At 39.3% G+C, this 22,462-nt stretch overlaps 1 protein-coding gene across 2 annotated transcripts in view; it reads right to left on the bottom strand.

Annotated features, from left to right (window-relative positions):
* Window positions 1-22,462, bottom strand: part of LOC127795031 (uncharacterized) — a 78,122-nt gene that overhangs the window by 38,466 nt on the left and 17,194 nt on the right. For both annotated transcript variants that reach the window (XM_052326442.1, XM_052326451.1), the window contains exons 3-4: window positions 6,068-6,438; window positions 3,379-3,533 (exon numbers count right to left, since the gene is read on the bottom strand). In XM_052326442.1, coding sequence (XP_052182402.1) covers window positions 3,379-3,533; window positions 6,068-6,423 — 511 coding nt within the window. In that variant the 5' untranslated portion in view covers window positions 6,424-6,438. The remainder of the gene's footprint in view (window positions 1-3,378; window positions 3,534-6,067; window positions 6,439-22,462) is intronic.

Below are 22,462 nucleotides of genomic sequence, written 5' to 3'. Positions count from 1 at the left end.
AACCCCAGAAAAGTCATCCCTCTCACTCTCATAAATCGTCAAAGCTTTTTCATCTCATTCATAGCGATATTTGGGGACCATCTCACTCACCTAACTTAACTGGTAGCTGTGGTTCATCACCTTTATAGATGACCATACTTGTGTGTGTTGGGTTTCCCTTATGAAGGAGAAGTGTGAAACAAGTACTACATTCAAGCAATTCCATAAACTTTTCACTAATGTTTTCCAATCTTCTATTCACATTCTTCATATAGATAAGGGAAGGGAGTATTTTTCACGTAACTTTAATAATTACCTTGTTGAACAAGGTATTTTTCATCAAAGTCCTTGTGCCTATACCCCTCAGCAAAACGAAGTTCTTGAATGGAAGAATCGCCATCTCCTTGAAGTAGACTAGTCCATCATGCTTGCTTAGCCATGTTCCAAACTCTTTTTGGGGAGAAGCCATCCTTACCACAACCTATCTTATAAACCGGTTACCTTCCAAAATCTTCTAAAACTGCACTCCTCTTTAGCTCCTTCCAAGTTTTCCTCAAGTCTGAATTCTTAGTTCTCTTCCACTCCAAGTATTTAGATGCACTGCTTTTGTCCACAACCAACAGCCTACTCGTGGAAAACTAGACCCAAAAGCAATCCAATGCATCTTCTTAGGCTACTCACCTACACAAAAGATGTACAAGTGTTATTGTCCATCTTCCAAACATTTCAATCTCTTGTGATGTATCATTTCTGGAAAACCAAACCTTTTATCCCAATGCCTTTCTTCAGGGGGAGAATCCTCATGAAGAGAAACATTGGGATTCCTATATCTCTTTGCCTATTTCTCTTTCGAATTATCCTATTCCTTCCCAAAGCATATTAGATCCATCCACTACCATTCCTATAGGATGTGTCAGGCCTATTCAAGTGACTAGTCAAGGGGGAGAATCCAAATAGATTTCGGTTTACTCAAAAGGACCACAAGCTCCTTAAAGCCAATTGTCAGAATCGAAGCTAAATCCTCCAATGGAGTTCACACAAGAAGATATTGCAATGATTGATAATCGAGACATTCCAATTGCTCTTAGGAAGGGGGTAAGATCTTGTGTTAAGTACCCTATCTCTAATTATCTGACCTATTCCAAGTTATCCCAAGATTACAAGGCATTCACTTTAAGAGTTGTAGTGTGCAAACACCTAAGGACATTCAAGGGGCTATGCAAGATCCTAGGTGGAGAGAAGTTGTATTGGAAGAGATGAAAGCCTTAATGGATAATGAGGCATGGGAGATAGTGGACCTGCTTGAAGGAAAGAAGCCCATTGGAAGCAAGTGGATATTTGCCATCAAATATGGTTCGGATGGAAAGATATAGGGCCAGGTTAGTTGCTCAAGGGTTTACTCATGATATATGGAATAGATTATGGAGAAACTTTCACGCCGTCAGCAAAACTAAACTCTATTAGGGTCCTTTTATCTCTTGCTGCAAATCTTGATTGGAATTGACATAAGTTGGAAGTTAAAAATCCATTCATAAATGGACATTGGTAGAGGAGGTTTATATAAAACCTCCACGGGGTTTTGAGGCATAAGAAGAATCGAGCACAGTATGTAAACTAAATAAATCTCTCTATGGTGTCAAACAGTCTCCTAAGGCATGGTTTACACGATTTATCATTGTCATGAAGCAATTTGGATACAAACAAGGGCAGACTGATCATACATTTTTAGTTAAGCTTGCTAAAGATGGGAAAAAATCAATTTTAATTGTGTATGTTGATGATATGGTACTTACCAGAGATTATGTGTAGGAGATAGAAGAACTTAAAAGGAAGCTTCAAGTTGAATTCAAGGTAAAGGATCTTGGTACACTCCAGTATTTCCTAGGAACGGGAAATTGCTAGAAGTAGACGGGGTATTTTTTCCTCACAAAGAAGGTATATTCTCGATCTTTTAAAGGAAACAGGGAAAATTGGGTGTAAACCAGCTGGAACTCCTCTTGAGAAGAATTGGAAGCAGAAAATTTTAGAGGAAGATCCTCCAGTAGATCGGGACATATACCAACATCTAGTAGGTAAACTAATTTACCTATCTCTCACAAGGCCCAATATTGCCTTTAGTGTGAATGTGGTAAGCCAATTCATGCACTCTCCCACCAAAAGGCATTTAGAAGCTGTAAATCAGTTTCTTTGTTACTTAAAAGGCACCACTAGGAAATGTCTTTTATTTCAGAAGTCTGAACAGAGAGACAGAAGGATACGTTGATGCTGACTGGACTGGTGCGATTAAAGACAAGTCAACAACAAGGTATTGCACTAAACAATGGGAAAATTTGGTGACTTAGAGGAGCAAGAAACAAACACTGGTAGCCCGAAATAGTGCAAAAGCAGAGTATAGAACCATAGTTCAAAGAACTTGTGAGCTTATATGGTTGGTAAGGCTACTAAAAGACCTGAATGTTCCTCTAACCAGTCCTATGAAGTTGTATAGTGATAGTAAATCTGCCATCAACATAGTTCACAATCCAATTCAACACGACATGATGAAACATGTGAGGATGACAGGAATTTCATCAAAACCGAGATAGAAAATGTGACTATAATCCTATCCTATGTTCCATCTCAGTCTAAAGAAGTTGATGTTCTCACAAAGGCCATGTCAAAACCAAGATCTGATTCCTTTGTAAGCAAGCTATGAATGATTGATATCTATTCTCTAGTTTGAGGAGTAGTGTTGGAAAATTAGAATTAAATCCCGATATTAGTGGGATTAGAATAGGATCAACTTTACTATTTGTCATTTTTGGTAGTTCACCGATTTTATGGTCCTAGAATTATGATATTTAATTTAGGAATGTATATGCCTATATATTGTAATCCTTTTCCAAAGGGATAAGTGTGAATACTTTCAAAACCTCTTGTTTCAATTACATATTCTTATTTCTTATTCACATCACAAATAAAGAACAAAGAATACAATGGCATAAGGATTCACTTCCTTTTGAGTTCTTCCGTTTATGTGTAGTGTTTTCTCTTAATATGGTACTATTTCGTGAGTTCATAAAAATATTGGAGTCGGCAAGTGCCAAGTAGGTGGTAAACCACTAATATAATTAACCATCATTTAATTGTGGATAGCCAACACTAAATCCAGAGGAAATTAAACATTAAAACATGCTCCCAAGTTGCTAAAGATTGTGTAATAATACAATGGTATAAGAATCACAAAGATTCCATCTTTTAGGTCATGATTCAAACCCTCCCTTAAGCTTATTCTTGGCATAGTCAAACAATCAAAGGTTAAACTCCACCATTCGCAAGCATGACCAGGATGGAATTAATTCAGAGTAATCCTTCCTGAACTAAAAGAAGTGAAGACATAAAGATCATAAAACAACATACATCCCAGAAGTGAAAAGGAGCCAGCTCCAAGCAGTGTAGGAACATCAACTGCACTAGGAGCACTCCTTCCTCCCATGCTGTCCAATGAAGGGGCTGCACTGAGTATCAGTTGTTTCAACAGCTTTACCAAGTGATCCATTTCAACATGTGGATACCTGAAGGTGATCCAAAAGTCAGTCAACCCCTAAAAGATTATAAAATCATCTAGAGAAATTAGGGAGGAAATAAAGGAAAGAAAGAAGGCATAGATAGGAAGGTTAGAAAAACAAAAAATTGAAGTAGCATGGCTCCTAAAATGTATCTAACATTTTTAAAGGGGTGCCATGTGCATGTCAGACACAGAGGGACTGCTAGATTTTCTTTTCAGAATGCCAACTTTTTTGGGAAGGAAACTTGATTTAAACACTTTTACACACAAATCTCCATTGGTCAGGCACTAATGAGTTCAAAGATAATTTCTAAAATGTGGAGTTGTACCTATTAATCTCTCTTCAACGTTTTTAGTTTTATGACACTTTTAAAACTTTCAATTATATGTACAAATTAGAGCACGCTAAAATATATATTAGGAAGTTTTATTAATCTTTTTAGGCAATACACAGACTGTAAAAAATGATTTCTTCAAAATTTATCTCATAAAGTACAGAAGAGTTTAGCATTAAAAAATGGAGTATTAGTTAAGAAGTTCATGCATATGCATATTCCAATAAGGATTATTTCGATTTAATCCATTTTCGGCTAAAATAAAATCTGGAATATATTTGACATGCAATCATGATGCAGAAAATATGCCAAATCAATCTATCCTCAGTGAAACAAAAAAATAAACATATTAATTAGAAGAGAATGAGTTCCTATTAAGATTCCACAAGAAAAGCGCAAAGAGAATGAGTTCCTATTAAGTATCCAGTGCAGTTAAAGACTCTAACTGCATTCAAGCACAAAGGCCTTTTAGTGCTTAATCATGAAGTGTAAGGCGCAAGTGCACAGACAATTGAAATAAAGTGCAAATGTTAGAACAAGAAAGAGAATAATAACTGCAACTAACTTACTAAATAATACTATCAAGAAAAAAATTCCAGCTAAAAGAGAACAAAAGAATATTTTTTATTCATTTTCAATGACTTAGTTGAGATTAAGAAAGTCATCTTCCTCATTAATGCCATCTGACTGACTTCTTCAACCAAAACTAGCCATTAACTATAAGTTGAAGCTGGTGTTCAAATTGTTGCATTGCCTCCTCTGCTTCTAATATTAAATCAAGACTCCTCAACTCTAGCTGTATAAGCAACAACACCCCATGCCAAAAAATCATAACCAAATATCAAATCATTCTCTTCTACAGCACTCCACGATAATTTACATAATAGATGGGTGTGTTTTGGTGTATCAGGGGTTCACAATAACAACTCTCTTCTTTCTTTCTTTTTTTACTGTAAAAGAATAAGAAAAAAAAAATAAATAAGTGTGTGTTTTATCATTTGTGCTTTGCTTTGACAAGAAAAAGCACTAAAACTGTGCTTGGCGCTTTATCTGCACTTAAGCTCGATTAAGCAAGCTTTTAACAACACTTCAACTATCTATATTTATTTGCGTTGTAACTCTCCCTGCCTTGCATATTTTTGGAAAAAAAAAATGAATGATCATAGAGACTTCTTATTTGTGTACTGTACTAATATCCTGCTTCTTAGATAGGCTCTAAAGTAATATCACCAGGTCTCTTGATTGCTTTGAAACACACCTTATTATTCATTCTAATAGGTTCACATAAAAAAATAGAAAATTAAATGTTAAATCATTTGTATTAGATTAGTTGATTATCTCAGGTGAGCAGTTAATGTCAGGGATGTATTCGGTGTATTTGGTTTAGTTGTTCTGTTAGTTGGTTAGTTATAACAGCCAAAGTTGTTAGTTTATTAAATCTTGTTTGGTCCGCCCTTATGTTCTATAAATAAGGGGTCAAAGGCCTTTAGTTCTAACTGGTTTATTTTCTATCTTGGGAATTTCATGCGAGTATGTGCTGTGTCAGAGGAAAACAATTGAGAGCTTTGTAATCTGTTATAATCTCTGTATAGGTATAGGGTTGTGAGAGAGTTTGGTTTCAGTACATGTAATCGTTTCTGAGATTCGAGATAGTGGAGAAGAGGCTAAAGGCAATCTGGATGTAGGTTTCCTATAAGGGAAACTGAACCAGGATAAATCTCGAGTCTTCGCGTGTGAGTGTTCTTCTAATTTACTGCATTCATATTCTGTTCTCTTATTTCTTTCGTGAGTGGGTAATTCCGATTATCTTGAGAGTAGAGTGTGTGACTAAGTGAGGCGAAAGATTGGGACAACATTAATAACATTAAGAAGGCCATAGTTGTGGAAACACTAGGAGGAATATATGGCGTGTAAAAAACCTCCCTTAGACACCAAATTTGACACATGTTCCCATGGGATAATATTAGTTTTCAAATTAGGCATCCAAATATATAATTAGGACTATGGCTAGTTCAACAAGAAAAGAACTGGCCAAAATCCATAGACAAAATCCATGAACAAGAACCAGAAAAAGAATGTAAACATTAACCTAACAAGGTGAAAGAAAATTAAGACCAGCATTACCACTATCTCCTGTTTTTGGTTCCCAATCTCTTAACTAGGACAAAAACTAATGAAGGAAGCAAGACATTTACACCATAGTTACCTTTGAATTAATTCATCATAACTAGAAGGAAAGGAGATGCCATCATCATTTTCTTGCCCACTAACTGCACCATCCCTCGAATACCAAGCATGATATCTCCTAGGTAGAAGATCATGCTCCAAAAGTTCTTTCCCCAATTGTCTTAAAGTTCGCTGGCATGGCCCAGCTGATAAAAAATGCAAAATCAAGAAGTAAACTTCTCTAAGGTCAATATCTACATCGGCAATAACAGCATTGTCTGAAACTTTCTCCTGTTCTTCAAACTGAGCCTTCGCATGCCACTTGCTGGAAATTTTCAGCGGTACCATACTTAGGGATGGTGCATCAATAAAACGAGCGCACTTCTGGAAGTCCATAATTTGGTCTGCAACCTGAAGCCGAAAAAAGAGAAACTAGATCAGATCTCACCTAGAAAGTCCAAAGGGACAGGACACTTGTACACACTCAAAAGCAATGGCATCAAAAAAACATAAACTGTAGAATTCCTAAAATTATATTTGCAGAACTCAAAACTCAAACAAAGCAAATAAAAAATTATTCAACAGTGAAAAAACTAAAATTGAACCAAAAATCATCAAACCAAGGCAACTTTTGGAACAGAAACAACCATAGGTGAATCACCGAATCAAGGGTAAAAAAAAAAAAATCAAGTGTTTGCTGTTGTGGCAATATGTCAGTGGTAGTAGAATGATACATGCAATTCCTACAACTCACACGTACTGAGTATGGTGCAAGTGGGGAGATTGAGTCCAGCAAAGACCTAGTTAAGTTTATTTAATTTGTCTATTTAGTTGGTTAATTGAATAAACCCACATGAGCTGATTTCCAGCTTGAGTGGTAGTTGTTTCCCTATTTTTCAGCTTGATTGTTATCTCTTCTTTAAGGCTGTAAGACTATAAATGTAGACGGAAGTACAGTGAATAATTATGCTGGAAATAAGACTCAAAGCTTCCTACCCTCTCTTCTTCCCGCTTCTTCCTCTCCCTCTCAAATTCATTCTTATCAATGGTATCAAAGCGTGGTTCCGACCATAGACACTCACGGAAAAACAAATGCGGAGTTTCACAATGAGGTCAACAAAATCTTAGCACATCATGAGTCCAGTTTGGACCAAGTTCATGCTACCTACAAACTGTCTTAGCAGAACTTCAATCCCTTTGCACCTCCCAAGCTTCACATGCCATGGCCACTGAAACCAACCCCTTTGCACCTGCTGAATCGTCCCACCAAGCTGTGCAACCAGTTACCTCACATACCTCAATCATTACTAACCGCAACCACTACCTCAAACTTACCTTCCCGAACTTCAATGGTGAGGACCCGACTGGATGGATCTATAAGGCGGAGCAATTTTTTTAGTTTAAAAATCTTGCATTGGCACAACAGGTGTAATTGGCCTCATTCCATTTAGAGGGAATCGCCCTACAGTGGGATAGGTAGTTAATCAAATTCTGAGAACCGCTTACTTGGGCTGAGTTTACAAAGGCAGTCCACTCACAGTTCGGACCAATGGACTATGAGGATCCATCCGAAGCTATAACTATAACCCGTCTCAAGCAGACTTCAACAGTAGCTGACTACCAAGAAGCCTTCGAAAAGCTTTCTCACAGGGTTGTTGAGAACCTTCCAGAGCATTTTCTTGTGGGGTGTTTTATCACTGGGCTGCGAGATGACATTAGATTGGATGTCAAGGTGAAACAACCAAAGACATGTCAGATACAATTGGAGTTGCTCATTAGATTGACGAGTGAAATTCCTTGCAAAAGAAGTCCAGCAACAATAACTCATTCAGGCCATCGAACACGACCCCAAACCCAACAGCCAGTGTACTTGGCCCTCCACCAAACCAGCGAATGAATCCAGGTTCAAATTCTACTCCAATAACAGTCCGTCAAATTACCAATCAAGAGGCACAAACATCGAGAGAAGGGGTTATGTTACTATTGTGATGAGAAGTTCTTTCTGGGCCATCACTGTGAACGTCCACAATTATTCATGATCGAAGATTCACCGCATCCAAGCCTCGATGATGACAACAACACTTGACCAGAACCAGAAAGTCAGGGAGCACTGCCAGAAATAGCTTTTAATGCAATTTCAGGAACCAATCACCCACAAACCATCCATGTCCTGGGAAAATGAGTGGCTCTTTACCAAGTCATATCCAGATTTCATCCTTGTGGACAAGGATCCTCAGGTGGGGAGGGATGATACATGCAATTCCTACAACTCACACGTACTAAGTATGGAGCAAGTGGGGAGATTGAGTCCAGCAAAGACTTAGTTAAGTTTATTTAATTTCTCTGTTCAGTTGGTTAATTGAATAAACCCACATGAGCTGATTTCCAGCGTGAGTGGTAGTTGTTTCCCTATTTTTCAGCTTGATTGTTATCTCTTCTTAGGGCTGTAAGAATATACATGTAGACGGACGTACAGTGAATAATTATGCTGGAAATAAAACTCAAAGCTTCCTACCCTCTCTTCTTCCTGCTTCTTCCTCTCCCTCTCAAATTCATTCTGATAAGTTTTTTTCTTGTTAAAGATGTGGCAGTAGTTGCCTAGTTTATAGGAATGAGTTGTGTTAGCGGTCAGAGCAGTGGTTCTTGTCTTTTGCTATTTCTTTGTTTTTTACAGTTGTGTAAGTGCCTATATAAAAGGCTGTTTTGTTTAATAAAATATGCTCTGCAGACAAACATCTTTTGTGTATGTGTGTTTGCTGTTGTGGCAATATGTCAGTAGTAGTAGAACTTCGCGTTTGCAAAATGCATCATGCTAAGAGCAGATGCTGACAGCTGATATCCTATGAAATGTTAAACACCACAATTGGGACAGTTTGTGACTCAAAGCGACCCAGCCCTTCCAGTCACTTGAAGCTTTGGATCGCCGTTTTTGGCAATCCAGCTTGCGACCCAGAGCAACACAGGTCATTTTCGACATGCAAATTGGATATTCGACCCAATTCACGATTCCAGAGGTGGTACCGCAACCCTGGAATCTATGGATTTAGGATGCTTTGGATGAATAAGTACTCAAGTACCCTTCTAGAAGCTTTGTTAGACTTAGCTTTTATATTTTATGCATTAGGTTAGTTTTCTTATTCTACATAACGATTCCTAAATTCTATTAATAACTCCAGTTATGTGTTTAGGTTTTATATGTGATATTTTTTCCTAGTCTTATTCTTAGTAGTTTTAGTTTTCCTAATAAGAAAAGAATTTTCCAACCCTACTAGGGATAGCAATACTAGAGCTCGATAAATACCAATGTAATTCCTCTTTTCAGTAGTGAATGGAATAATTACTGCAGTTTTCTCTAAGCATGTATCTTTCTTTGAATTGTGCGATGTAATTCTAACCCTAAGTGTGATGAATACGGAATCCTTGGTGTGATGCCTAGAAATTCTGTCTTTCCCAATCTTTAAATTTCATATTCTTTGAAATAAAATGAAACAGAATCTTTGAAAGAGAAAGAAGATCCTCGTCCAATCTGATTGGGTAGAATAAAATGAATCTCAATACTGAATACAATAGAAAGACTATCTTATATATAGCCTTGACCATCACTTCTACATAACATAACTAACTAACAATCCTCTACAACTGAAATCACAGTCTAATAATACAACCAACCAATCACAAACACAGCATCCAAAATGACAAATGATATAACAGAATAAAAGGCTACAACTGATCTGCTTCAGTCTCTTCAACATGCCCCTTCAATCTAGACCTCCTTGAAGCATTCTTCAGTGCTGCTGCTGTAGCCGTTAACTGTTGATACATAGGAGTCATTTTAAGACCAAGCTTATCACACAAGAATAGAAACCTATCCATAAGCAAACCTTTAGTAAAAATATCAGCAACTTGGTACATCGTAAGAACATAACGAATCTCCACAGCACCACACTCAACTTTTTCTTGAACAAAATGCACATAAATTTCTATGTGCTTGGTTCTTGAATGAAAAACTAGGTTTTCAGATATAGACTTTGCTGCCAAATTATCACACCAAAGTATAGGAGTATTAGAACATGAAAACCCAAGCTCATGAAAAAAAGATTTTAACCACAATATTTATGTAACTCCTTCTGCGACAACCCAATATTCTATCTCTCCAACAGATCTTGCAACAACCGTTTGCTTCTTAGATCCCCAAACAAGGATATTATTCCCAAGAAAAGCACACCAACCACTAGTAGACCGTCTTGTAATCTTGCAACTAGCATGATCAGCATCAATATAGACACTTAGAGGCAGATCAGTGGATGATGGAGTAAATACCAGACCTAAGCCAACTGTCCCTTTAAGATAGCGAAGCAACCGCTTACAAGCCTGCTAATGTTGATCCTTAGAACAACTTAAAAACTGACTTAACTTGTTTACCACAAATGCAACATTTGATCAGTGGATGATGGAGTAAATACCAGACCTAAGCCAACTGTCCCTTTAAGATAGCAGAGTAACCACTTACAAGCCTGCCAATGTTGATCCTTAGGACAACTTAAAAACTGACTTAACTTGTTTACCACAAATGCAACATCTGGTCTGGTATATGTACGGTATTGAAGAGAACCCACAATGGTTCTATATAGAGATTGTCAAAAAGTCTTTACTGAAAATGTGAATCCCTTGATTAATTCTCTCTTGTGGGAGTAATATATACATACAGAACTTCCTCTACTAATTAGGAAGTTTCTAAATGCTAGCAAGATTCTAATCATAGAATAAGGAAAGAATACAAATCTGTAAGATACAACTATGGAAAGAATGACAATAAAAGATATACAACAAGAATAGGAAATAAATCAAGAAATCATTGATTGATTTAGGAATCAATCATTGGCACCAGATCTGGAACATATTTATTAACACTCCCCCTCAAGCTTGAGAGCGGATATCATCCATTCCAAGCTTGCTAATAGTTCTTTGGCATACGGCTGCAGGTAGTCATTTAGTGAGAATATCTGCTAACTGATCACAAGAAGGTATATACGGAGTACAAATTAAGCCGCTATCCAACTTTTCCTTGATGAAGTGCATGTCTACTTCAACATGTTTAGTTCTGTCATGTTGAACTGGATTGTGAGCAATACTTATGGCTGATTTATTGTCACAATAAAGTCTCATAGGACCTGTCACTTCAATTTTCAGATCATCTAGAAGAATTTTCAACCAAAGTAGTTCGCAAACACATAGAGCCATTGATCTAAACTCCGCCTCTGCACTAGACCGAGCTACAACATGATGTTTTTTGCTCCTCCAAGTCACAAGGTTGCCTCTTAGGAAAGTACAATAACCCGAAGTAGAGCTCCGATCCACCATTGAGCCAGCATAATTTGCATCTATATAGGCCTCAATACTCATACCCTGACCTCTTTTAAACATAATTCCCTTCTTCGGTGTTCCTTTCAAATAATGTAATATTCTATAAACAACTCTTAGATCGGTCTCTTTAGGCTCATGCATGAACTGGCTTACTACTCCTACTGCATAGGCAATATCTGGCCGGGTATGGGCTAAATAAATCAACTTGCCTACCAGTCGTTGGTAAAACCCCTTGTCAACTGCCTTCTCCTCTAGGAACTCTCCCAACTTGTGATTAGGCTCGATTGGAGTTGCAGATGCCTTGCAACCTAACAACCCTGTCTCATTTAGAAGATCCACAATATACTTTTGTTGGGAAATGAAGATACCTGCCCTAGAATGGGCAACTTCTATACCTAAGGAGTATTTTAACCGCCCTAACTCTTTGATGTCAAATTCATGAATCAAGCAGTCTCTAAGTTTTCTCCTTCCTTCCTCATCATTTCCCATGACTACAATGTCATCAACAAAACAATTAGCACCGTCACTCCCCCTGTGGCCAAGTGATAGATAAAAAGAGTATGGTCCCCTTGACTTGGTTTATATTCAAGATTTAACATAACTTGTGCAAACCGGCCAAACCAAGCCCTAGGAGACTGTTTAAGGCCATACAAAGCTTTGTTCAACTTGCATACCATATTCCCCCGAGTGTTTGGACTGTACCCTGGTGGCAAATCCATGTACACCTCTTCTTCTAGATCCCCACGCAAAAAAACATTTTTAACATCAAATTGGTGAAGTGACCAACCTAAATTTGCAACTAGGGACAGAAACACTCTTACAATATTGAGCTTAGAAACCAGAGCAAATGTATCTAGATAATCCACCCCATATACCTGAATATAGCCCTTGGCCACAAGGCGTGCTTTGTACCGATCAAGAGACCCATCTGATTTGTACTTTAAGGTGTAAACCCACTTACATCCAACCGGCTGTTTACCCTTGGGCAATGGAACTAAGTCCTAAGTATTGTTTTTTTCAAGGGCTACCATCTTGACATCCATAGCATTTCTCCAATTCTCATCCTTCAAAGCTTCAGAAAAATGTTTAGGAATGGGAATGTTGTGAAGGCTGGTTAAAAAGGCTTTATGTGGAAAAGATAACTTGGAATAGGACAAGAACAAGTGTAAAGGGTGTTTGGTACATGTTCTCGTGCCTTTCCTAAGGGCAATGGGCCAATCAAGGTCATTTGGAGGTTCACAAACAGAATCCATAGGCACAGGAATATAAGAGTTACCTGATGTGGGGTTAGAAGGGCTAGCAATGTCATCATTTGTAATAGATTGAGGACTAATAGCAGGTGCGGGAGATGTATTAGATGTAGTGTCACGACCCTAAGGGTAGTTAGGGAATAAAGCCTACATTGTATGTTAGTTAGGAGCTATAAGGCGGGAAGCTGGCCATAACCAACTATGGTTATTCTGTTAAGGATTGGTTGTATAAACAATGTCCATGTAAAGAAGAAGGCATCGAATAGAAGAAGTATTTTCAGTATTCTCTCTCTTTTGTTCTCTCTCTTTCTCTCTCTTTGCTGTTAATTACCAACCGAGTCAGGCCCAATCCTCAGGTTCTGACATTGTGGTATCAGAGCCGATCGAACCAACTGTGGGTGACTGGAGGCCTGCGACGGGCAAAGGCAGACGGATTGGAACGAATGGCCGAAGGAACATGGACGCGGCAGATGGAAGCGCGGATGGAGGCAATGGAGTCGAGGTGCACCAGACTCAAGAGGCGATGACTCAGATGCGAGAGGAACTAGTCGCAATGAAGGACGAGATAAAAGGAGATTCGGAAAGAACCTGTGAGGCTTTAGAACAATACGGGCAGAGACTGAACAGCGTCTTGGGCATCTCATCGTCCTTGCCGCAATTCCGATTGTCACCGGAGTTTCCTCTTAGGGAAAATTCGGAACCTTTACTATCAACCCAGGATCATGCACCCAATCGAGACCAGCTAAGGGTGGAGTAGTCGAGGTCAAATCAAGAAACTCAAGTGTGAAACCCTCCATATAATTCTCATAACCATACCCCTAGCCCACGATTAGAAATCCCTATGTTTGAAGGAACTAAGCCTAGGTGGTGGGTGAGGCGTTGTGAGAGATTCTTCTAGTTATATAAGATACCAGAGGAGCAAAAGGTTACGATGGCCGCAGCCTATCTAAACGATACGGCTGACTGTTGGTACCAAGGGTGGGCCCAAAAGCACAATTAGGAAAGAAATTGGGGTGTTTTTCCGAAAAAACTATGTGCAAGATTTGGGGAAAGAAGCATTGGGGATGTAATCAAAGAGTTCAGTAAACTAAAACAAGAAGGGTCAGTGGTGGAATACCAAACAAGGTTTGAGGAATTGAGAGCCATTGTGTGCTTGGCTCAACCGGGGTTAACGAAGCAATACCTAGTCTCGACCTTTATTAGTGGATTGAGGGATGAGTTTCGGCCAATGGTGAAGATGATGATGCCAGCGACTGTAAGTCAAGCGGCAGAAAAAGTGAGGCTCCAAGAGTTGACAATGGAAGCAATTTTCAAGAAACACAGAGTGTCCCTAAGACCAGGATTGGGAAATGGCCAATCGGGTGGGGGTAATTTCAAGACTATGACTCCCTTAGTGACTCAAGGAACACCTAAAGGGGCCTACAATCCGCAAGGGCCCAAGAATACAGTTATGGAACAGAGGCAACAGCTAGGGCTCTGCTTCAAGTGTGGGGACAAGTATAGCTTTGGGCACCAATGTAAGAAGCAAATAATGCAAATGGAAGGGGATCAAGAAGAAGAAGAAGTAGTGATGGAGGAAGAAGAGGGGAATCCAGAGGAATTACAAGAGGAGGAAGGGGGTGAGATTTCGTTTCATGCTTTAAAAGGCAGTCCCATGGGGCAAATTATTAAGGTAAAAGGTCATGTGGGGAAAACAAGACTAATGGTGTTGATTGACAGTGGGAGCACACACAGTTTTATCAGTGAAACTACAGCCAAAAGTTTGAAATGGCCCTTAACAGCAACTACTCCCTTATTCGTAACAGTGGCTAATGGTAGTAGGATGTTCAGCCATTACAAATGCAAAGGGTTCAAATGGGTGATGCAGGATCAAGATTTTGTGGCTGACCGAAGAGTCTTGGAGCTGGGAGGATGCGATATAGTCCTCGGGATTGACTGGATGAAGACAGTTAGTCCCTTAACTTTTGATTTCAATAAATTGGAGGTGACTGTGGAAGTGGAAGGTAGGAGGCTTACCTTGTTGGGCAGCCTGGAGCAAGGTGAATGCAAAAGGATTAAGGGAAACAAGCTGCACAAGATGATGCTCACTAAAGGGGGACAAATCGCACAGCTATATTTTATACAAGCCGTGGCAGTGCAAGAGGAAGGCCAGCCCCAGAATGGCCAACAGCTAGCGGATCAAACCATTGAAGCTCAAATCTCCAAGAAGGTACATAATTCAGATACCTTGCGCCTACTTTTGATGGATTTTAAGGACTTACTTGATGAGCCCCATTCCTTACCACCCCAACGCTCTTTGGACCATTCCATTCCTTTGAAACCACATTTAGACCCTATTAACATTAGACCTTACAGATACTCTCCCATCCAAAAATCTGAAATAGAAAAACAAGTCAATTCTATGTTGAAAACCTCTATAATTCGTCCCAGCCAAAGCCCATATGCCTCTCCTGTACTTCTTGTTAAGAAAAAAGATGGCACATGGAGATTTTGTATTGATTATAGGCAACTTAACTCACACTGTCAACAATAAGTTCCCTATACCCTTAATTGAAGATTTACTAGATGAACTCCATGGGGCCAAGGTCTTTTCCAAACTGGATCTCAGATCTAGTTACCACCAAATCCAAATAGCACCTAATGACATCCACAAAACCGTTTTAGGACACACCAAAGGCAGTACGAATTTACTGTCATGCCCTTTGGGTTAACCAATGCGCCTGCTACTTTTCAAGCTTTAATTAACCAAATCTTCCAGCCCTATTTGAGAAAGTTCATCCTTGTTTTTTCGATGACATCCTCATTTATAGCCTTGATTTGACACAACATAATGCTCACCTTCACCTTACTTTTGAAGTCCTTAGGATTCATCAATTGTATGTCAAGTTATCTAAATGTGCCTTTGTTGAAACTGAAGTAGAATATTTGGGACATATTGTGTCAGAAGAAGGAGTGAGGATAGATCCAACTAAAGTGGCTGACATGGTGGAGTGGCCAAGACCAGCGGCTATAAAAGAATTGAGGGGATTCCTAGGATTGACGGGGTATTACAGAAAGTTTATTCAGAATTATGGGACAATAAGCAAACCCCTAACTGAATTACTTAAGAAGATGCTTTTCAATGGAACTCTAAAGCTGAAACTGCTTTTGTCTAGCTTAAAAAAGCTATGACTAAGGCCCCGGTGTTGGCATTGCCAAATTTTACAACTGGTTTTGTAGTGGAGACAGATGCTTGTGACAAAGGAATTGGAGCTGTGCTGATGCAAGGAGAGCGACCAGTGGCATTCATTAGCCAGGCTTTAGCTCCAAAACACCAAGGATTGAGTGTCTATAATAAAGAACTACTAGCAGTATTGGCAGCAGTAGAAAGATGGCAACATTACTTGGAAGGGTTACCGTTTGTGATAAAAACAGACCACCAAAGCCTTAAATTTTTGTCACAGCAACGATTGCACACACAATTATAGCGAAAAGGCATCTCCAAACTGATGGGGTTAGATTTTACAATTCAATATCGGAAGGGTAGAGAAAACTTAGTGGCGGATGCATTGTCAAGAAGGGATGAGAAAGGCACTTGTCATGCAATATCTATTGTTTTGCCTATGTGGATTCAGGAGTTAGTACGAAGTTATGACACCACGGATTGGATTACGGAGAGGGTGGCCCAATTAGCAGTGCAACCAGCAGGGCAGCAAGGAAATCCTAAGGGATATACTTTAACTTAGGGGGTGCTTCGTTACACAGGCAGATTGGTAGTTGGAGAGGACCAAATGCTTAAAGAGCATATTATAAAGGCCTTACACTGCTCACCAATAGGGGGACATTCTAGAGTAAGGGTCACCTATCAAAAGGTGAAGCAGCTCTTCTTTTGGCCAAGATTGAAACGGGATGTGGTACAATTAGTGCTGTCATGTGACATCTATCAGCAGTGTAAACATGAACAGGTCCCTTACCCTGGGTTGTTGCAGCCCTTAGCAATTCCGGAGCAAACATGGGAGGAGATATTAATGGATTTCGTGCAGGGCTTACCTAGATCGGAGGGGAAGGATGTGATATTAGTAATAGTAGACCGGTTGACCAAATTCAACCATTTTATCAGCTTAACTCACCCATTTACAGTAGCAGAGGTGTCGCGAGTCTTCCTAGATTCGATGGTCAAGATCCATGGGGTGCTCAAATCCATCGTATCTGACCGGGATACCATTTTTACCAGTCGCTTTTGGCAGGAATTATTCAAAAAATTAGGTGTCGGGTTGCATATGTCAACTGCATACCATCCCCAAACGGACGGACAAACAGAGCGGGTAAATCAGTGTGTCGAAGCCTATTTGCACTACATGTGTTTCACAAAACCCAGGAGCTAGAATAAGTGGTTAGGCCTAGCTCAATGGTGGTACAATTCTAGTTACCATAGTACCATTAAGAGGAGTCCTTTTGAGGCTATGTTTGGGTACAAACCATCCCTCCTACCTGCAATTTCAGGCCCTAATCCTACTATGGCACCAATGGGCGAGTATTTCTCACAAAGGCAGTCGCTGATAACTATTCTAAGGAGGGAGTTAGCCACTGCCCAGAATCGTATGAAGCAGGTGGCGGATAAAAGGAGGACTGAAAGATCATTTGAAGTGGGCGAGCAGGTCTATCTGAAGTGGCTTACAGGTTGTAGCTTCTAGAAGGAGTGCAAGTTCACCCTGTTTTCCATGTTTCATTACTAAAGCCAGTTAAAGGGCCCCTAGCCAATGTCAGCATAGAACTACCTCCAATAACCGAGCAGTTGGAGGAAGAGGTGGAGCCTCGCGCCATTGTGGAGAGAAGGATCATAAATCGGGGCAGTTTACCTACTACACAAGTACTAGTTCAGTGGACTAATCGGCCACCGAAGCATACTACTTGGGAAAATTTACTAGAACTGTTGCAACAATTTCCCAGGGTTGTCGGACTCTTATAATTATTGAGGACAAGAATTGATTAAAGGGGAGGGCAATTGTCACGACCCTAAGGGTAGTTAGGGAATAAAGCCTACATTGTATGTTAGTTAGGAGCTATAAGGCAAGAAGCTGACCATAACCAACTATGGTTATTCTGTTAAGGATTGGTTGTATAAACACTGTCCATGTAAAGCAGAAGGCATCGAATAGAAGAAGTATTTTCAGTATTCTCTCTCTTTTGTTCTCTCTCTTTCTCTCTCTTTGCTGTTAATTACCAACCAAGTCAGGCCCAATCCTCGGGTCCTGACATGTAGGAACCTGCATTGGGCAAGGAGCTGATGGCTATCGTCTTGAGTAGACTTGCAATGGGTGAGGTGTCTTAGGGTCAAGCTCCTCCTGGGTCATGTTAGGAACATCTTTAGGATCAGTAGGAGAAAAATTAGAAGAATTGGGCTGAAGGTTGGGAAGAAAAAAAAGTAGATCTTCATTTGTAGTAGACTGATTTTGGATACCCTGATTATTGCTGAAATACAATAAATTTTCAGCAAAAGTCACATCAGCAGAAACAAAGAATCATTTAGTAGGAGGATGATAACATCTATACCCTTTTTGAGTAGAAGAATACCCAACAAAGATGCATTTTAGAGCCCGAAGATCTAACTTACTCCGATGTGGACCATGAATATGAACAAATGCAACACAGCCAAAGACTTTAGGTTTCCAGCCACTAAGAATATGAAGATCAGGAAAAAATATTGTCAAGAGTTGAATTGGACAATGGAAATCAAGAATTTTAGAAGGCAATCAATTTATAAGAAATGTAGTTGTTAGGGCAGCTTCTCCTCAATAATGCTTAGGGACATTGTGATGGAAGAGAAATGCTCTTATGACAACTAGTAAGTGCCCATTTTTCCTTTTCGCCACCCCATTTTGTTGGGAGGAGTAGAGACAAGAGGACTCATGAATGATTCCCTTTTGCTAAAAGAAAGCTGTAAGGGATTGATTGAAGTAATCTTTAGCATTATCAGACCTCAATCTCTTGATTTCTACTCCAAATTGAGTACTAATCATGTTGTAAAAGGAAGGAAAAATTGTACTCACTTCAAATTTATTTTTCATGAGAAAAAGCCAAATAACTCTGAGTACAATCATCCACAAACACAATAAACCACCGTGCCCCTGAAATATTGGGGATGGTTGCAGGGCCCCAAACATCACTATGGATTAGAGAAAATGGAAGGGAAGTCCTCTTATTTGATGAAGGATAAGGTACCCTTTTATGTTTGGCTAATTCACAAACAAAACATTGGAAATCTTTAATATCAAGATCCCTAAATAAAGCTGGAAACATGACTCGAATAGTAGAAAAAGAAGGATGACCAAATCGAGAGTGGTATAACAAAATCTGATCTTTATTGGACAGAACTAAACATGACATAGGGTGAACCTCCTCCTTTGTCTCCTTCCCATTTGGTCCATCTAGATAGTATAAACCAACCTTTGCCCTAGCAAGCCCAATCATCCTCCTCAGCTCCTATCCCTGAATTTTACAGATATTAGAAGAAAAGTTAACACTGCAATTGCTGTCCAAAATTAACTTTTGGATAGAAATCAGGTTAGTGAACAGTTTTGGAACATGGAGAACATCTTTAAGAATAAGATGTTCATTGAGAATGATATGTCCTTGACCAGCAACAGTGGTCAAGGATCCATCTACCATGGCTATCTTTTTTTAGCTTGGACATGGGTTGTAGATGATGAGCGGATTGGAAAAAGGGGTCATACGATCAGTTGCCCCGGAGTCTAGGATCCATTTATTAGGTTGAGTAATTCCCGAAGCATGAAAAGAGAGAGATTGAGATGAAATACTTGAAAGTGCAAGGGAACAGGTACCTTTTTCAGTCCTTTTGTCAAGAGATTCCAACAAACCTCTTAGCCTTACAATTTCAGCTTTATTAAGTTCATCTTTTGGTTCTAGTTTCTTTTCCTCACTTTCCTGAGAACTGCTGGCCATATAGGCTTGACCATGTCCTTGGCCCCTCAATTGTCCTCCCTTGGTAGCTGGTTTTCCATGCAATCTCCAATACTTGTCTATGGTGTGCCTTGGTTTTTTGCAAAAAGTACACTATAGAGTATTTTTGTCTACCACCTTCCTATCATCTCTAGGCCCTTTGCTGGGACTCTTTAGAGAGATTAGGGCAGAATTTTCAAGTTGAGGAGTGTCTAACATTACTACTCTCCTTCCTTCTTCAGCACGAATTAGAGAAATTACCTCATTAAGGGAAGGTAAATAATCTTTTCCTAGTATTTGAACTCTTACCGGGTCAAATTCCATGTTAAGACCAGCCACAAAATCATATATCCTCTCCTTTTCTACAAATCTTCTTTGTAGTGCAGCATCTTCACTGCATTTCATCTTGAAACTTTGATAATGATCTAACTCCTGCCATAAGGTTTGCAGGATGTTAGCATACTCGGTAATGGATTTCCCCCCTTGCTTGGTTGCTGCCACCTTGGTCCTTATTTCGTATATCTGGGCAGCATCCTTAACCTTTGAATAAGTGAGGTTAGCAGCTTCCCAAATATCCTTGGTTGTGGGTAAAAACATCACGATATCACTTATTTCGAGTACCATGGAGTTCCACAACCATGACATAACCAAGGCATCTTCTTCATCCTAAGCCGAGAACATAGGATCTCCCTTCTTCGGACCAATTCCCAGCAAGTGGCTAGCTTTCCCTTTCCCCTTGAGAAACGTACAGATGAGTTGGGACCATTTTAGGTAATTTTTTCCACTCAACCTATAAGTCGCTTGGAGATTTTGCAATTCTCCTCCTGATCCTATACTTCCAGAACCAACAAATGGAGTATCTATTGTGCTGCTAGTAGCAATCAATTCTGGGGTTGTTGTCGGATTAGGAGTGGTTGACATATCAAAAAGAAAGGTTGTGAATGAAGCAACAACTTCCCAAAGATAGCAAGAAGGAAAAAAACTTAGCTACGAAGAGAACAAAAGGTAGCTAGAGATAGCAAGAGGAAAGAACACGTCAATGAAGACGGAAAAATGGAAGGAACGCACAAAAACTGAAGCACTAGGAACTCGACTCTGATACCATGTCAAAAAGCCTTTATTGAAAATGTGAATCCGTTGATTAATTCTCCCTTGTGGGAGTAATATATACATATAGAACTTCCTCTACTGATTAGGAAGTTTCTGAATGCTAACAAGATTCTAATCCTAGAATAAGGAAAGAATACAAATCTGTAAGATACAACAACTATGGAATAATGGAAAGAATGACAATAAAAGATATACGACAAGAATAGGAAATAAATGAAGAAATCATTTATTAATTTAGGAATCAATCATTAGCACCACATCTGGAACATATCTGTTGATAGAGATGGATCAGAAAATAGATCTCCTTTATCAGTTAAAGAGGTGGCAGAACTTAAGAGGAATAGCACAAGGCTTACAATCAGCCATAGTAGCCTTTTTGAGTAAATCTAGGGTATATTTTGACTATGTTAAGTAAAGACTTATGGAGTCTCTATAAGCTTCAAACCCTAAAAAAAAATTCACCAAACCAAGTGTCTTCAAGGCAAAATTTTTATCCATATCACCAATAAAATCATGCAAAGCAACAGAGTTTGACCCAGTTATTGAGATATCATCAACATAGACAAACACAAGCAAGACAAACTTAGAGGTCCGTTTAATAAAAAGATATGCATCTGATATTGCTCGTAGAAATCCCCAACTCTGTAGTGTTGTCCTGAGTTTAGCATACCACGCTCTTGGAGCCTGCTTAAGACCATAGAACGATTTCTTCAATCGACAAACATATGAAGGACATGACTGATCAAGAAAACCTTCAGGCTGTGACATGAAGACTGCCTCGTTAAGATCCCCATTTAAAAATGCATTATTCACATCAACTTGCTAAATATCCCAACCATATGTAACAACCAAGGAAAACTACACTCTAATGGTTGGTGCCTTGATCACTGGACCGAAGGTTTCAGCAAAATCTATACCAAGTGCATGGAGAAACCCCTTAGCAACGAGGCGAGCTTTGTGCTTTAGGAGAGAACCATTAGGATTGTATTTAACACAAAAAACCCACTTGCAACCTATTAAATTCATCTCCGAGGAAAATGGAACAAGTTCCAAGTCTTATTCCGAAGTAAGGTTGAATATTCCTCCTCTATGGCTTTAGTCCAATTGGGGTCTAAGAGAGCGTCTTGAACATAATTAGGCTCTAGAGAACTCACCAAGGCATAAGGTGAAGTGAGGGACAGTTGTTTGGCTTTTGCACGAGTACGAATAGGATGTGTAAGAAGTGCTAGTCTTTTCAGGTCGAGGAGCAATAGGTGGAAAAAGAGGAGATGAAGACTGCTCGAGAACAACAGGATCATCATTGGTGACAGGACTAGAAATTAAGGGATTAGGTGAATCAGGTTGCAGTGGTACCAGAGGTGAATGGCTGGAAGAAAAATAAGAACAAGAATGCAAAACAGCAGTGGACAAGCCTATACTGGATACAGACTAAGGAGTATGAGACTGGGAAGGAAATAATTGAGAAAATGGGAACTCCCCAGGGTTAAAAAGAACATGCCTAGCAATATAGACTCTACTCGAATGATGTAAGCATTTGTATCCAGCTTGAACATGGTTGTAACCAAGGAACACACACTTTGAGGTATGAAAATTAAACTTGTGCTTGCTATAAGGTCTAAGGTAAGGAAAACAAGCATAACCAAAAGGTTGTAACTGCATGTACCTTGGTTGTTTGTGGTATAATTTCTCGAAGGGAATAAGAAATCTAAGTGGTGAGGCTAGAAGCAAATTGATAGTATAAACAGTTGTCTAAAAAACTTCAACCCAATATT

The sequence above is a fragment of the Diospyros lotus genome, chromosome 1, assembly GCF_014633365.1.
Source record: "Diospyros lotus cultivar Yz01 chromosome 1, ASM1463336v1, whole genome shotgun sequence".
In the NCBI taxonomy this organism is placed as follows: domain Eukaryota; kingdom Viridiplantae; phylum Streptophyta; class Magnoliopsida; order Ericales; family Ebenaceae; genus Diospyros; species Diospyros lotus.
This window is presented reverse-complemented; position numbering and strand designations above follow the sequence as displayed.